The 17,376-nt window shown below is 38.0% G+C and overlaps 3 protein-coding genes across 7 annotated transcripts; 1 reads left to right on the plus strand and 2 right to left on the minus strand.

Annotated features, from left to right (window-relative positions):
- The first annotated feature begins 156 nt into the window (after positions 1–156).
- Positions 157–3,252, plus strand: LOC141817299 (nuclear transport factor 2B-like). The gene is made up of 2 exons (XM_074704982.1): positions 157–518; positions 2,948–3,252. The coding sequence occupies exons 1-2, from the start codon at positions 222–224 to the stop codon at positions 3,020–3,022; spliced, it is 372 nt and encodes a 123-aa protein (XP_074561083.1). The 5' UTR covers positions 157–221; the 3' UTR covers positions 3,023–3,252.
- Positions 3,253–3,267: 15 nt separating this feature from the next.
- Positions 3,268–5,299, minus strand: LOC141821621 (pentatricopeptide repeat-containing protein At5g66520-like). Its single transcript, XM_074708991.1, has one exon. The coding sequence runs from the start codon at positions 5,297–5,299 to the stop codon at positions 3,374–3,376; it is 1,926 nt and encodes a 641-aa protein (XP_074565092.1). The 3' UTR covers positions 3,268–3,373.
- A 792-nt stretch (positions 5,300–6,091) lies between these two features.
- LOC141821214 (uncharacterized) lies at positions 6,092–17,373 on the minus strand. 5 transcript variants are annotated; one of them, XM_074708613.1, is made up of 10 exons: positions 17,211–17,373; positions 16,814–16,907; positions 16,378–16,751; positions 15,126–15,314; positions 12,332–12,424; positions 12,075–12,257; positions 11,888–11,990; positions 11,628–11,813; positions 7,978–10,385; positions 6,092–6,813 (listed from the first exon to the last, which is right to left on the minus strand). In XM_074708613.1, exons 3-10 carry the CDS (start codon positions 16,606–16,608, stop codon positions 6,262–6,264), a joined length of 3,945 nt encoding a protein of 1,314 aa, XP_074564714.1. In that variant the 5' UTR covers positions 16,609–16,751; positions 16,814–16,907; positions 17,211–17,373; the 3' UTR covers positions 6,092–6,261. The 5 variants fall into 5 exon arrangements, with proteins under 5 accessions (XP_074564714.1, XP_074564715.1, XP_074564711.1 ...); XM_074708614.1 differs by lacking the exon at positions 16,814–16,907; XM_074708610.1 differs by having other exon boundaries at positions 16,378–16,907.
- Between the last annotated feature and the right edge of the window lie 3 nt (positions 17,374–17,376).

Below are 17,376 nucleotides of genomic sequence, written 5' to 3' on the forward strand. Positions count from 1 at the left end.
TATACATATAGTTGTCAATTTTTAATTTAATTTTATCAGCGTTATTAAATTGAAACTGAACAGAATAAAAAATTGTTTTTTCTATTTTATTCATAGGGCAGCCCATATTATAAATGGGCCGGTGCGTGATTGTTACGCATTCCCTTGCCCTCTCGCTCGCCTATTTAGCAGACGAAGAAGAGGGAGCGGCACTTGTTTCCCCTTTGACGGCGTCGGCAGCGATGGATCCTGACGCTGTCGCCAAGGCGTTCGTCGAGCACTACTACCGGACGTTCGACAGCAACCGGCAGGCGCTCGGAGGGCTCTACCAGGACGGCTCCATGCTCACCTTTGAGGGCGACAAGATCCAGGGTGCGGCTGCCATTGTCGCTAAACTCACTTCTCTCCAGTTCCAGCAGTGCGCCCATGTCATCTCCACCGTCGATTGTCAACCCTCAGGACCTCCTGGTGGTGTTCTTGTCTTTGTTAGCGGATCCCTCCAGCTCGGCGGCGAGCAACATTCCCTCAAGTTCAGCCAGGTATCTCTTTTTTTACCCGTTTGCACATTCTAGGGTTTGTTTCTATTTCGATGGTTTCATCACAACCTATGTTTGATTAAGGAAATATAATCAAACATGTCATAGATAAATGATTGCATTTTTGGATGGCTTATTTGTAGGCGTTCTTATGATTCCAGGTGCGGGTGGTATTATTCAGTCTACTTTCGAACCCATTATTTATTTATTTTTTAATTTTTAATTTTACTTTTTTAGATTTTGTTCTACCGATGGCAATTGAGTCCTTTGTCGTACATCAATTTCACAAATATTGACACGATCATTGTTTTGTGAAAATTCTCTTGTCATTTGTGATTGTTTAATATGCTAGTAAATGTTCTTGAATTCCTTATAAGATTAAAATATCATCAAAAAGGGTTTAGATGTGTGGAGATCAGATGAATCTTGTTGGATTTGAAAGCTTTGGAGTTCATGATTTAGATGTTAGATTACTTGTTTCTTTACATGATCATATTCTGGTTTTATGACTGATTTAGATAATCATCATTCTTGATAAGCTGTGTTTGTCTCAACTATTTAGGATACCTAGATGAATTATTTCCCCCAACTATTTAGGATGCCTAGATGAATTTAATCCCCCATTTGAACTTCATTCAAGGTAAATATCACAAGTAATATTTAAATCAATTAAATCATTTTTATATTGACCAATGGTTTTCTGTCTCCATTACTCGTTTTTGAATAAATTTATATTAACTCAATTTATTTTCTCTTATTTTATCACCTAATTGAGCTGCACCTAAATACTGGAATTTCTTATTTTATCCTTTATAGTAACTCTATATCTATCTTAGCATTTTCATCTCTATTAGATTAAATTTTTTGTACAAATTCCCTAACATCCTGAAACATTGATACACGAAGTATTGGGGATCAAACCAATCGTCTTATAAAATTTCCTTTTACTTAAGGGGCATTTGACATTCACACAGGAATCCAGAGGTTTGTCTTCATTTCAAGGATCTATTCTTTATGTAATTACATTATATCTTTATCAGTATCCCCTGGTATTCTAGACCTTCAGCTACCTTATTTAGTAGCTTGCAATGCTTAATTGTTAAATTAAATACTTGTTTCACAAGTGATAAATACTTTAGATATCCATAAAAATGTCTTCTAATATGTAATATTGAACATATGCCTCCACAAAAGATATGAGTTATGTTTTGGGTTGACTATATACCATTTGCATACACTTTCTGAAATTTTCTTGCATATGGTTTGTTAGCTTATCTAGTATTATTGTTAAAGATAATGATTTAAAGTTGTAGTTATGGAAATCATTTTTCACATTCCCAATGACTTTGACTCTAGTTGTAACATTATCATACAATCTTTTATTGCATGTTGTCCAAACATGGACTTTTAGAACCATGGAGTTAGACACACAAAGTTATGAGCATTCCATCTACATCAGTGCATTTTCCCCTTTCTGTCTTCATAGATTTTCCAATTTGCATAATATTATTGTCAAGGTCTACTTCATATCTGCAATAACTATCTTCCATTTTAGGATACTTTTGTTACTTAAGATTTTCTACCTAACCTTCTGTTACTTTGTGAGCAATGTGCCTAATTACAAAATGCTCGTAAGAGATGGCTCGCATCTTATGAATAAACTAACAGAAGGTCCACGTGAACAATACTTAAAGGGATCAAAGTTTGTCATGAATCAAATTACTAAATGAAACAATTCGGGAACAACATTTCATAGGTGGAATGTCTGGCCCACATGATTGGGATGACCATATATTCTTTTTTTAGATTATAATGATTTATCTGAATTTACTTTGACTTAGTTTCAGCAAATTGCTTAATTACAGAGTTACTGTTATTGCAGTTTGACATGAATGCTTATGACTAATATAAATGTACAAAGCATCAGGTAATTATATAATTAGTAACCAATTTGGTGATTGTTAGTATACACAATATGATGGCTTTTCTTCAGTTCAATAGACATGTTTTTACCTACTGCTCTGTTTTCTTATGTTCCTTTCTCTGTCTACGCCATGTTTTACATTGATCTTTCAATTTGCATTCGACTTGAGATTTACCCATGCATGAAATTCTGCACTTTGTTTATATGACTTGATTATAGAAATTTGTTGAAGAGCTGGTCCATTTTTTTTTGTTAGATCTATGAATTTGTTTGCATTTGCATTATTTTCAATTCCTGAGATGTTAAACACTTCTAGTTGCTTCGATTCTGATCGATTATACATTGAAGAATGTTTTAAAACATCAAACCTAGCTATTGTTTGTTATTTTTAGTTGATTATATTGGTAATTGTTACATCCTTTGCTTTTAAAAAAAATTAATCTCTATTTGTATGTTCCATTATCTAATTAATCAATGACTTGTTAATCAATGGTGCTTATTTTTGTAGATGTTTCATCTTATTCCGACACCTCAGGGGAGCTTTTATGTGCTCAATGACATATTCCGTCTCAACTATGCCTAAGTCTATTAATGTATCTGTGATCTGTGGCTGGTTCATGGCAGGGCCACCTGTCTGATCAAGTAGACCTTTGTTTGACAGAAGAATGCTAGTATCATCGTTGGTTCGTTGGGCTTTTCTATCTGAAGGGTAGTCAGAAGATAGTTGAACTTTTCTTTTCAGAACATTGGTGATCAAGTGATCTATTTTTACCTCCAGTTTCATTATTGATGTCGGATGATGTTAAATTTTAATGATTGCAAGCAGTGTTCTTTCAAATAAATTCCCATGATTACAAGTAATAGCTAGTTGCCGTGACACTTGAGTTATTGAACTCTGGCCTTTGACTGTTTTTTGTCCCATCTCATATTCTGCTTACCAATAATCTTTACAAGAACAAGATCCGTGCCTGAACGAGTGAAACCTGTTTCGATCTCGGACTACAATTTCACGGTTAGTAATCTCAGATATCAATTTCAAAGCAGCGTGACAGTCACTGCAAACTCTGAGATTCTTCATGATCCTGATGGGTGTGCCATCGGCAGTGTTCATTAGCCCAAACGCAACAGCAAGCTTCTCGCTATGGCGATACAGTACACGTTCCTTGTTCTTCTCATCCATGTCAAGCAACACTGCTGATGTATCAGGAACATAACCGTGATGCCTCAACTTCTCCAACAGTTCATCCAAACTTCTGTGGATCTCCTCAATTTGTGGATGTTCACTCTCCCCGGCGACGAACAAGTGCACCACTCCATCCAAGGAAATTGTGCTCCGCCCTGGAGTCTTCTTCAGTCCTCGATCCTTCATCATCCGTCGAATCCGAGCCACATCCTCCCATCGCCCTGCGTCGGCATAGATGTTTGACAGAACGACGTAATAGCCATCGTTACGAGGATCCAATTCCATCAACTTGTGAATTGCTTCTTCTCCCATTTCGACATTCTTATGAACTTTGGCTCCGCCCAGTAGTGCTCCCCAGACAACGCTGTTGGGCTCGATTGGCATCTTGTTTATGAACTCCCGGGCTTCGTCGAGGAGCCCTGCGCGACTGAGGAGGTCGACCATGCAGCCATAATGTTCGATCTCAGGGACAATGCTATAGTCTTCGGACATGCTTCTGAAGAACTGCCTTCCCTCCTGCAGCAGGCCTATATGGCTGCAGGCGTGAAGAAGCCCCACAAATGTGACTGCGTTTGGCTCAACGCTAGCTTCCTGCATCTTGGAAAAGAGCTCCAATGCTTCCTCAGCTTGCCCGTGCATCGCATGCCCACCGATCATTGCTGACCATGACACCACGGTTCGCTCCGGCATTTCGTCGAAGACTTGCCGAGCCATCTGCAGGCACCCGCACTTGATGTACATGTCGATCAGCGTGTTGCAGACGCGCACATTGTTCTTGTGGATTGAGCATTGCATTGCGAACGCATGGATCCGCTTCCCCAAATCGAGCTCTCCAAGGTCAGCACAGGCCGCGAGCACGGCGACCACCGTCACCTCATTTGGCTGCATGCCAGTGGTTTCCATGTCGCGGAACAACCGGAGAGCCTCACTGGGATTCTTCCACTGGACATACCCTGCGATCATCGCCGTCCATGACCGGATGCTCCTCTCTGGCATTGAGTCGAACAGCTGTTGTGCGACCGCCATTTCGCCTGTCTTCGTGTAATGCGTAATCATGATGTTCCAGGTGACCACGTCCTTCGCCGGCATGACATTGAAGAGAAGCCTCGCGGAAGCCGTTTCACCGAGGGAGGCATACATGTGGACGAGGGTGTTGAGGAGGAAAATGTCGGAGCGGAAGCCGAGCTTCTCGACGAGGGCGTGGACGGCGCGGCCGAGGAGCAGCGAGAGAGGAAAGCGGGAGCAGGCTTTCAGCACGAAGGATAAGGTAAAAGTGTCCGGAAGGACGCCGGCGAAGCGGAGGCGGGAGAAGAGTGCGAGGGCTTCGCCGGGGCATGGGGAGGAAGAGAGGGTGTTGAGGTGGGTGTTCCAAAGGAGTGTCTCGGAGGGGGCGGCTCCGTATAAGAGGAAGACACGGCGGGCGTAGGAGAAGTCGGAGGGGGAGGAGAGCGCGCAGATGGCTGCGACGCGGGCGAGAGAGATGGGGAGGGAGGAGGACAGGGGGAGGCCGGACTTGATGAGGCGGGCGTGGAGCTGCTGCAGCTGAGAGGGCGAGGAGAAGTGCAAATCAAGTAACTCTTTGGAGCTTTGCGAGGCGGCGACGGCGGCGTTCCCGTTGTCGCGAGGAGGCGACGTTGGAATTTGGAACGCAGAGAGAGTAAACGATGATGCCGCCATGGCTATTGGCACTTCAGATTTCGCAGGCACAGAAGCAGTGCCCCTCCGCTACTTCAGATTTGTTTCCTATTAATGGAACAATTTGGTTCTTTTATCTTTTAAGCAGCACGTATTCTTCTTTCCTTTGTCGTTTCAGTCATTCGTCATGTGTTCTTCGGACTGCAAAGACGAGAATCAAAAGAACACTACGAATTCTTCGAGATTCCGATCATCTTTAGTGCTTAAAGAGCTAAAGGAGAAATCTTTGCAAGTTATGACTCCACAGTGCAACTGTAGCAAGTAGATTTCGATTGATGAAATATTGAAATGTTGAAAAATCAGCTCACACAATAGTTTCTAAATACAAAAAACTTGAGTCCTCTCAATCGACTGATCTAGAACGAACTACCATCGTTGGGATGAGTCTTTTGTCATTGACAATTTTATTGAAAAATAGTTCACTTGAAGGAACAACACCTATCGAATATTACTGCAACTAAAAATCCAGCATGGTTATCTGCATCAAAATCTCACGGAAACACCCTATCCTCAACATGACGAGTGCAAAGAGAGGATACCAACTGAAGACAACTACAAATTTCAATGTAGTATCCCTGTCAAGGAAACAAATTAACTCACGGACGGTACACCATGGAACAGGAGATTGATCATATACAAGATATCTGACAGAAATTTGGTCTAGACATTGTATCCATCCACTAGTATGCGCTTTCAAAGTAACATTTATCAGTTCAATTGTTGCCAAAGGTACCGTCAGTCAATCGACAAGAATGATAAGGTTTAAAAGTGAACAATGGCATTAGGATTGGCCCGCGAAGACAACATTCTGTCAGGGATGTTTTTATTTGCCTCTAAACTGTATTCTCAATGTTTTTCCACCTTCAAAAATGAGCTACAGCACGAATATGTACACAGGAAATTTAGGAAAACAACTACAATTGGAATGAGAATGACATTTCTAGTTAAGGTGAAGAAGGTTGATTTGGAGATGAGCGAGAAGAACCTCTGTGATATGAATCATGCTTGTGATCATAACGTTCACCTTCTGTAACTCTTAACCTATGGGCTTCATTGCCGCTAGGTATATGCACAGCCCTCAGAGAATCAAGCACAAGCTGGTCAGCAGGCGAACCATTTGCAATTCTTTGATCATATGGGTACATGAATACAACAGGAGGAATTTGTTGGTCAGCAGCTGGAAGGACACCATTTGAACTGGAAGCAAATTGAGGGTGCATGCTATGTGCATTTTCTAGATTACTCGACAAATTTGTAGATGCAAATGCGCGGTCATGACCTCTGTGGGCAAGAGGCTCATGCCTGTATGACTCCCACCTTTTATCCTCATGATTTCTGGCTGCGGGAAGCCGGCCAGTCCGAGCACTTGCTCTATCAGATTGGTTGCGGCCATGACTGGGGTCAAAAGCCCTTGGTCTGTCCCCAGCATCATTACGATCATAGTTCCGGCTCCCTCGATTCCTCGAACTACTTTGTCGATCTCTAAAAGAAACCTTCTGTACAAAGATAAAGAAATTCTTTTACATGTCATATAATAGAAGTACAAAATACAATTTTATTATTTATCAAACTTCCCTTGCCCCTTTTTGGAACAAAGCACAAATATATTTTCCTATCATAGAAGATCAAAAAATATCATTCACAGGAAGTATACTGTTAAATAGGAGAACAAAACTGATCAAAGGATGATGTCGATGAGAATCAATGCCAGTATGCAAGCTGGGCCCAGAATATAACTTTGAGGAAACACATACTTGGGAAGAACACAGTTTAATCACTGTCGACATAACTGTTTCTTTAGAATAGAAACAGTGCCACGTACAACCAAATTTTAGAAAGCATTAATTAGGAAATAGCTGATAAATCAGACCCATGCCGAAAAAACACAAGAAAATGCAAAGGAGTCTATGGAGGGTATCAAAAGTCCAAGTGTACATGGTTTTGTGGTGCAAAGAGCAAGCATCGTGACACAGGAATTATGTATCAAAACTTTCTTGCAAATGATAATGCATTAAAATGGATAAAGGTACATATGGAACTGATGCATATAGAAAGAATAACTTCTATGTGAAGTAAATTAGACTAATAAATTGCTCTATTCTTATCTTTAGATTTGAGCTTCAATAAACTTTCAAACTACAAAGTTGTAGCTAACTGAAAACATCATATTGAGGAAGAGTTAACAGACAAAAATACAGTTCAGCGTAAAGTGCCCCATTATCTGTAACTAGGAAAACGAAACAAAATGAAGAAATTTTGGAATTCATCAAAAAAGAAAGAAAAAAAAGTGAAAGACAAATTTACAAACTTATTCTTCATTTAAAGCATGTTAGAAGCTTCTTTTCGAATTATAAGTCAACAAGTAACCAACTATAAATTAGTAGTGTACGTATAAATCTCCTCCACAGGTACATCAAAATTTTCATGCTTTATAATTCTTGGCAATAACAATTACACAATAATGCAATACAAAGATCAGATGCAAAATCTAGGCAAAAAATAAATAAATAAATCAACTGTAAGGACAACAAACAGGATAAAGAAATACAAGATGTAGAACAGCTCAAATAAAACATCTATTAAAATCTCAGGGAAAATATAAAAATTTCTAACAAACTTACAGATTTTCTTATAATATCAAAATGTTGTGAGAATCTTACAGGATTTGGCAGGTAAGTTCCAGTACCAACACGAGGCCTCGGAGCTTCATCTACATTATGCCGGAAGGTAATAGAGGCCGCATCAGGCCCAGACTGGAGTGGCATAACAGGCATCAGTCGAGAACTGTATCCCATAGCTTGTGCATAGTTCAGATTAGCAGAAAGAGATCTTCCAGGGCCATCCCATGGATAATGACCAGGAAGATAAATTTCTGGCCCTACATAAGGCGAAGAGTAGAATACAGTTCCATGATAAGTGTTTTGGCAAAACCGTCCATATACTAGATTTTGCTGATGGCCATTCAGATCACTGTTTAGAATGTCAGAAGTAGATTCCTTGGAGAACTCAGAACCAGAATTCATAGAAACAGTTGGGCTCACTACAGCCTCAGATGACTGCTCAAGGTTCTCCAATAAATTGACATGGTGTTCAGAACTTTCTTGAAATTGATCTGTCACTTCTTCCCTATCCAATTGCCCTGCATATCCATCTGTTTTTCCAGAGTTGGAAGTGAAACTACCAAAGGGAAATACAAAGTATGGAACTGGTGGACCAGTAGCAACAAATGTAGGAAAAAACTTGGAAAAATCCATGGCCCTCTGCTGGGAAGTATCAACAAGAACTGGTGCAAAAGGGATCAATGGATCTGACTGATTTTGCTCAGATTCCTGGCCTGGTAGATTCTGGCTTCTTGCATCTGGTGCAACTAAAGATGATGATTCTGTGATTGTTTCAGGCATATCATTTCCCACAGTTGAGGGTATCAAATCTGAGACATCATCATTTACCTTGACCAAACCAATGTCAGAGGAACCCTCAAACTGCAATCTACTGTTGTCTTTTCCACGAGGGGATGGTGAGACTGATGGAGAACTTGATTTTCTACCCCATTTTTCCCTGGCAGACCCTGAGGTGTTTGCAGTTGGCTTGTCTTTATGATTTTCTAATACAGATTTGCCTCTAGAACTGCTTCTAGAAGAAGCTGCCCGTGACAGAGGGAAAATCCTAGAGTTTGCAGTCCAGGAATTAGATTGAATATCATCACCTTTAGTTGTTTTGGATTGAAATGATCCATTGGTTTCTTCTCTAGTCAAACGTCTAGCTTCTCTGCCTACTCTATCATGTTCCCATGGAAATGAACCAGAATTGATGCCTCTTGCTGTGGGACTGGAGGTCAAACTGCCCTTTAGTTTTTGCTGCTTGTAGTCAGGAGCAACACTGTGACCAGGATTAGACCCTCTGGAGAGTACAGCCTCTTCTTCCTGCCAATTGCTGTGACCAACTTCATCTGCCTTGAGCTCCACTACTGCAGAATCATCATTAGAAGAATCAACAGTGCCACCCACATTTGAACTTAATGTGGCAACATTGATGTAATGGGAAAGGGGAATGGAAGCAAGACTTTGATTAAATTGCATAGTGGACGCCCATGGAGCCCCAATAAAGGGCAAATTTGAAGGCATAACTCCAGCCAAATTTCTCTTAACATAACCCATTGAAGTTGGAAAAGGTGAAAATGTTAGTGGCAGATTATATGGAGCTACATGCATTTGATATGGAGCCTGTCCATTAAAATTATGAATGCCGGAAGATCCCATCATATTCACCAAGTCTTGTTCTTCCTGCTGCATCTCCAAGGCCTCTGATACAGAAGCAAGTTCAACCCCCATGTTAGAAAATCCACAATCAACCTGATGGCTATTTGAAACATTGTTTGTGTCAGAAACCATTTCAACATTTTTATGTGCTGGAATCAGCCGCTTTGATGCAGAATCATCAAAAGACTTGGAATTGTGACTGCCTATCATTTCAGATCCCAAGTTTTTCATTCTGATATTAGAATTGAACTTTGTTTGGCTTTGTACTTTCACTGTTTCCATTGCTCTACCATGTCTTGCACGAGATAAATCCAAAGATGTTTCTGTCAGCTCAGGACTAGATCTAGTCCTTGCAAACTGAAGTTTACCCTGCTCTTTCCATGGATTGGCAGAGTGACTAGATTTCAAATTTTTTTGATTTTTTTCACTATCAAGAGAGACTGCAGATAAAGTGTTAGCTTTAAACATTTCCTGATGATTGGCAACAATTTCATTAATCGAATTATGAGAACTTTGGCTAGTTTCAGTCGAATGCTCCTTGGCAACTCGCAATATTCCATTCTCAAACCTCCTTCCAACATTTGCACTGGTTTTTAAGTGTTTAGGCTCAATTGAAAGAGTTTTTAATTGTTGAAAAGGTTGTAAATCTAAGCTATGAATATCAGGACGATGACCAGTACCATGTCTTATCCATGTGTTAGCAAAGAAATCATTTAATTCCTTAATTATTGCATCTTTTGGGCATTCGAGTAACCTGGCTAATTTTGTGGCTCCGAATGCAAAAGCACTACGTATTCTGGTGAAATTTCCTGACAAAAATGTCAAACAGTTATTTTCAGAGAATGTAGAACACCATGCTTCATACATGCAAGAGATGGACAGATGAAAATGGACTAATTGAATTTCCAAATTTCTAGAGCAAAACTTAACCTCAGTGTTATGATATATCATGTTGCAAATAACTAAGAGAGAGATATTCATACATGCACAATTTAATCAACTAATAAAAGGTAAAATGCATGCATTAGACTATGCATCATCTGTACATTCTTTTATCATTGATTTAACATGAGTGAGCAGGCGAAGATAAAAACAAATGAAATCATAATTCACAACTAAATGCAAAAACCTGCTGGCAGCATAAAAAGTTCTGCTGCAAAGAAAAGGCAGCAATATGTAAATCCAACAAGAAGTACCAGAATAGCTCCCCTTGTAGCATAAAATTAAACAAGAAGTTCAGATTGACACAATATGGACAACTTCCAGTTATATCAATCTAGTTGGCATTCATGGTTAAAAGACAAAACCGTGTATACCATCTGATTCCACACTGTCTATCTTCAATTGCACAATATCACTCACACAAATACTATCTGAGATAGGTCCAAATCATGGTTTAAAGTACTTGTTCCTTGCTGGAGTAGTTTCAGTGTCCAACTAGAACAGTACACTTTGATGTGCTGAGATTCAAGTCAAATGAGTGTATAATACCAAATTAAGTTTATAGCAATTGTAAAAATTGAATTAAAATTTTAGAGCAACAAATTCATCTCGATTAATGTCTAGTTGATTATACATTATACCAAAATTAGTGTGGTACATCTAATAAGATTGTAGGTTCTTGTAACATCTACTAAGATTAATCTCATAATTTTCTAAGACATACTAAACAATGCTACTAAGACATTTAATATTGAAATTGATTTCTCTATATCCATAAATATATCTTAGTTTACCATTGCAATTTCAACTTGGGCTAACATAATTGGAACTAAAATTAGTACGGATATAGGATATGAATATATCAAAGTCCACCACGTAGCAAATAAGTGCACCTATCTATAACATCTACCCACATTGAGCGGCAAAGACCAAGACTTAAACTTCTGCTCTCAAAATTATGTTAAATAACATGAAAATAATAGGCAACTAATGTTGAATAATAATGTGATATGAGCATAAAGAATAACCAGACTATGTTGATTGTTACTTAAAATGGAATAAAATGATATCATTAGCAAAGGTACGCTAAGAAATAGAGTTGCTACTACCTTTGCTCACACTACGTCCAAGATTGTTGTTCGTCCTTAAAGGATCAATAACATTAAAATGCTTTGAAACAAAAGGTTGGCTGTGATTTTCTTGTCCACCAGGTGTGACAGAATAGACTGCAGTGCGGTGGTCAATAAAGGCTTTGGTAAACAACAATTTGCCATCATCCTTTCTAGGAGGCTCCGCTGCACGACATTAGATGAGTGTGACAATAAATTAAGTATTATTAGTTCAGTAAAAGAAATGGCCATAAACTTACCAGTCATATCTGGAAGTAAACGGATAGGTACTGGTCCCCTAAGACTAATGCAATAGTTGTCCCAATCAAAGTTACTAAAAAATTCCAGAAACCGATACAAGACCTGCATTGGAAGAATTTGGAAAAATATCAGGCAAAGGTAAGTACTGTGAGAAATAAAAGATCAAATGCAACAAAGTTTAATCACCTCAAGTGGACCAACAAATGAATTATTGAAGACATGAAATACATAAAGCACCAATGTCTCCAATGCATATGTTGATATAAGCCCATGATGTGCACCCAATATTCGACTTTCATAATAACACCATGCTTTGATTAATATAATGCTTCGTTTGAATAGATGATTTTGATCTATCACTTTGTCCATCTATGAAGTATCCAGAGGTTATATGGGCATAAAGATGTATGAGGATCAACAGGAACAACATCAATTCTACTAACCTCTTCCAGAAAACAAAGTGTGCATAGACCACCAACTTGATTAAAAGAGATATCAACAACAATATTTTCAACGAGACACTTTATAAGTTTTACCTGCACAGATGGAAACAACACCATAAAAATGAGAAATTCATTGAACAGCGATGCTGGTAACAGAAGTACAATGCAAAGCAGATTCATCTTAAAATCTAATTGATAAGTAAACACATCAAATCAGCATTTAGATCAGGATAACCTAAATTAATCAAAACAACTCGTAATGCAAATTTTAAAAGTAAACTCAAGGTGCAAAACTTAGTTAAGAAATTTGTATTCAAATCAAGTGTTGTAAAAGATTCATGTAAGAATTTTTAACCAAAAAAAGTAGCTTAAGTTAGAAAAAAAATAGGCCAAATATCTTTATCTTGGTCTCCCATTGCTCCTTTCACCTTCCACTCTAATAGATTCAATCTTCTAACTATAAAATATATACTAGCTGTCTTTAACATGTTCATCGCATCTCTACCTGTTTCTTTTTTCTCTATTTATCAACTATAGGAGTCACCTCTAATTGCTCTCAACTGTTAGTACTTTGATTCATCCTTTCTATAAACCCCACATATATTCGTATGTAAGCTACATTAACTTTTCGTATGTGTTACTTTATCATAGCTTTTACTCTTGATCCATAAAGTAGGTAGGTTATAAAACTTTGTTATAATTCTTCCCTTTTAGCCTTTGGGGTCACAACAATCAACCTAGCCCTCCTCCCTGAGTCAAACCAATTAGCATCAAGCCCTCATGATGAACAAGCATATGCTCAATCTCCCCTCACCTACTGCCCTCATCACACCCATGTTTGTGGAACTAAGTGGTTTCTCGACAAAGAGAGTAGATCCCCCACCCAAATAGAATAAAAGAAAAAGAAATTCTCAAGGACCTAGATTTATAGATTGTTGCCTGACAAGGATGATAGCAATCAAAAAGAAAATGGACATGCAAAAAAGGGAGTTAATTATTCAAAAGTGAAGTGTCAAAACAACGAGAGAGACAAAATGTGTTCTCTATCACATGCAACACTTTAGATCTTGAAGCAATATTAGAGTTTGGCCACTCAATTTTCATTATCAATATAATGTCATCAATTCATCTTGTGTTTACATATCAAGATGAGAAAGTATTGTCTCTTTCAATATCTCTCTTGTCGAGTAGATGTCTCTCCCTCTGCATAGGAATAAGATTGTAATTATTTTTTTTTACTTTGGAAAGAACGAGGGAGAGAAACTATAAATTTCAAAACTTTAATTGTTACAAATATTTAAAGATAAAAAAATGACTTTAAAATGAAATTTTAGTTTTGCATTTTTTTTAAGAACAATTTGAGCTACATTCTATTCCTTTCTTCCAGCATTTTCCACCTAAGGAAATTTTTATGCCACCTTATCTCCTCCTGGATCTTCATCCCTCACGGCAAACACAATATAAATGTTGGAACTCCAATTTCACTTTTGTCTAAAACAATTATATTCTCCCTGTAAGTTGTAACTTCAAAACAATTGACTAACCTTTGTCTTGCTTCAAGTATCTTTCTCTCAAGTAGATGTCATAACTTCATACAGAGTGTCCTTAGCCATTTTCTCCTCATCTCTTAGAGCAATGTCAAATTTTAAACACTCTCTCCAAATATCAACTCCATGTCTCAAGATAGTAGAATTTTGATCTCTCTTTCTTTGCAATCTTCGATTTAAGGAGAAAGTAAGGAGGAGGATTGCATCTATCTTTTGACGGTCATCACCAACTTTATCTTTTGAAAATAATCTACGTTCTGAAAAATGTTATCAACTTTATTTTTATTAAGATTTAAAAAAACTTAAATTAGTCTAATCAACACCTCTTTTCAAATTAATCTACAGTTCACTTTATCAAGCTTCTTAATCACTATACTAGTATCATTTCATATTTTATGTAGTAAGCTACACACGACAAATTTTCATGTTGAGGGGAAGTGTTAGAAATAATAGTCTACAATCTTATTATGATGTGGTATTTCAACAATATTAGGAATATTAAGTTTAATATCATACCTGTATTTTTTAAAATTAATTATGCTTAAAGGCTATACGTACATAGATTACAATCTCCTTTGGTTAATACAATGATATATTATTTTATCCCTCTCTTTGACTATGTAATGTTGTAGTGTGATCGAATGTGAACAATCAAATCATAAGTTCAAATTGTAAGTCCAAAAAAAAAGTATAATACCAGCTAGGTGTGGCTCCAAAAGATAATAATATGAGAGACAATAGATTGAAATGATATGAACATGTTCAAGTACAATGAATACGTTATAAAGTAAGAAGAGTTGGATTGATCATAGTTGGTGTGAAGGGGTAGAGGGAGACCAAAATATTAATATGATAACAAACAATTAAATGGATTTGAATATTACTAATGATATAAACTTGGATAGAATTTAATGGAAGATAAGATTGATGCACATGGTCTTGAATCTTGATGATGAATCATCATCTAATAATAACTTAAGATTGGATATGGATTGGATGCCCACCAACAAAGATATCCTATCCTTTTACCTGAACTGAAGATAAATTCTCCAAGACTTAATAACTCACTGGAATCGGATTTCTTCATTTAAGCATCAGGCCAGAAGAGAAACATGTTAATAGCAACACTAATCACAACAACTAAACACATGGTAATTTATAACCAAGAAAAGAAAATAGCATAATAACCATATCAAGAGGCAATTGCCCGCATCCATGCAGAACATAATGGGAAAAAAAATCCACACCTCTGCTTGAATATATTTAACTTCTTTTACTCGGAACTCAGCATTTTCATTTTTCTCTTCCCTCTCTAATGCAGCACATACTGTAGCAGCCCACGTATCTTTTATATTCTCATTATCACTGAATGCAGTAAGGTCTATGTCTCCATCAGGTAAATAGGTCTTGAGAGGAACTGACCCAAATGTAAAAACCTGCAAACCAGAATTGGAACAAAATTGAAATTGATATCACTTGAGCAAAAGAAGACAAATCCATCTACAGGAAACCTAGCTAGATGGGGACCTATACTGTAGACAGATAACTATATATTTTGTATGTCTATATCAGCAGTGTTCATCATTCAAATAAAATCTAATTTTCATTTCAGTTTGGATTTTGATAAATAAAATGTAGTTTGATTCCATTTGGCAGTTCAACTAAAATTTTGGTCAGGACAAGTTTTTTGCAAGGTCAAACCAAAAAGTAAACAGAAATGCAATACTTGTGTGCATTGATATTATAGATTTATTATTTGATAGTTCATTTTTATTCAAAGATCAATAATCAACTAATCAAACTTGGATCTGTTGATATTTGGTTCAGCACTAACAAACCCAAATTTCAGCAAAAATTGTTGGTTTCAATAGAATTTTGGTTTGACTTAATTTATATAGCTTAGTAACAAAAATCCAAAATGATTCAATTTCGTTTGGAGGAAACCCACAGATCCCACACTCAACTCATATATTAAATTCTGAATTAATGATCTTAGTATTACTTGAAAATAGTTTCATGCTCATTATGGTAGTTACAATAAATTGCTATTTTATTATAATAATTAGTTAATAAAGAGAAATTGGATAATGTGTTATTTGACCCCTTTGCTATTTTTCTAATCCTGGCACAATGAATGTCAATGCAATTGTTATGCTATTCATGCCAAGGGAAAGAGCATGATAAATTTAGCCCATTGATCCCTATCCTAAACCTTATCCTTGTACAATATGTCCATGATAGGTTCTCATGAGAAAAGCCAAACAGCCCAAATAACTCGAACACAATAGCCAGTTCCATAGCTAATTGTGTCAACTAAACTACACAAATGGTGCAGTTACACTTCTGGATAGCAACTTATTCCAAGAAAGATCTAGGAACATCTTCCAAAGCTGGTGCACTAAATTATGCAGCAAAGAGATGACAGTGGAATTCACATATTGTGGTTCAGAAACACACTCATATTTTAGTAAGCAATTAGCAATAAGCATACACACTCACCGGGCAGGAGAGGCAGTCTGTAATCAGATGCTGGACATAGTTGGCCACAGCATTTCGGCGCTCCTCAGATGAGGGATTGGGCTGAATTCGTGCAATCAACTCAGCAGTTTGCACCTCTGCCTTAAGCCATCTATCTGCATCAAGCATTTGGGTCGCATTGGCCATTTCTTCAGGCAAAAGACCATTTGGAATTAGGCCATTTAGCTGTGGCCAAACTCCATGATCACCCATGTGAAGCTACGTTCAGTTGATAACAAATGACGTCTCAAATGCTTCTCTCTCTTCAAATGCAAAAATTCAACCCCAGATACGTTCTCAACAAAGAAGTACGCCAAAGCGGATTGCTCACAATATCCACAAGAAACAAACGGCAGCTGCAAATTTCATAAGACTCCTTTGTGATCTTCAGCCAAGATAACAATAAAAACAACAAAACCTGATCATCGTTTTCTCCACGACACCAACAACCAGCATCCGCAAGCAAAAGAAATTAAGTATCCACCACTGACTCTTTAGACAAGGCTCTTCCGCTGGAAAGGTCGAAGATTTCACTATATCGGCAGGTAACAAAAGAAATAGCTCTAAAACCGTAACGAAAATAACTCTGACTACCAAAGAGAAGAAAACTATTAAAAAAAACAGATAAATCCTCCACCTCCAGCACCACACTGTCCAATCTAATTAATTCCCGATCAATCCACGCCAAACCCAAAGTCGGAGGGGCGAAATCCCCCAATGGCGTGGAACACGGGAGACCAACCGAAGGGCAAAGAGGCCCCACCCCCTCAACCGCACAAACCCTAGAAAACACGGGGGGAAAAGCAGGTTCCAACCTGAGGCAAGAGCAAGGAGAGACGAATTCGTGAATCGGGGCGACGGCGGCGCGCAGAGGATCTGGAGACTAGGGTTCGAGCGAGGAGCTCCACGCTTTTGAAGGATTTGTGGGGAGATCGAGGAGCCGACGCAAGCGAGAGGAGCAGGAAGAATGCGGCCAGCTTC

Source organism: Curcuma longa, chromosome 2, assembly GCF_044706935.1.
Source record: "Curcuma longa cultivar G26 ecotype Majalengka, Jawa Barat chromosome 2, ITB_CL_G26_1.1, whole genome shotgun sequence".
Lineage (NCBI taxonomy): Eukaryota > Viridiplantae > Streptophyta > Magnoliopsida > Zingiberales > Zingiberaceae > Curcuma > Curcuma longa.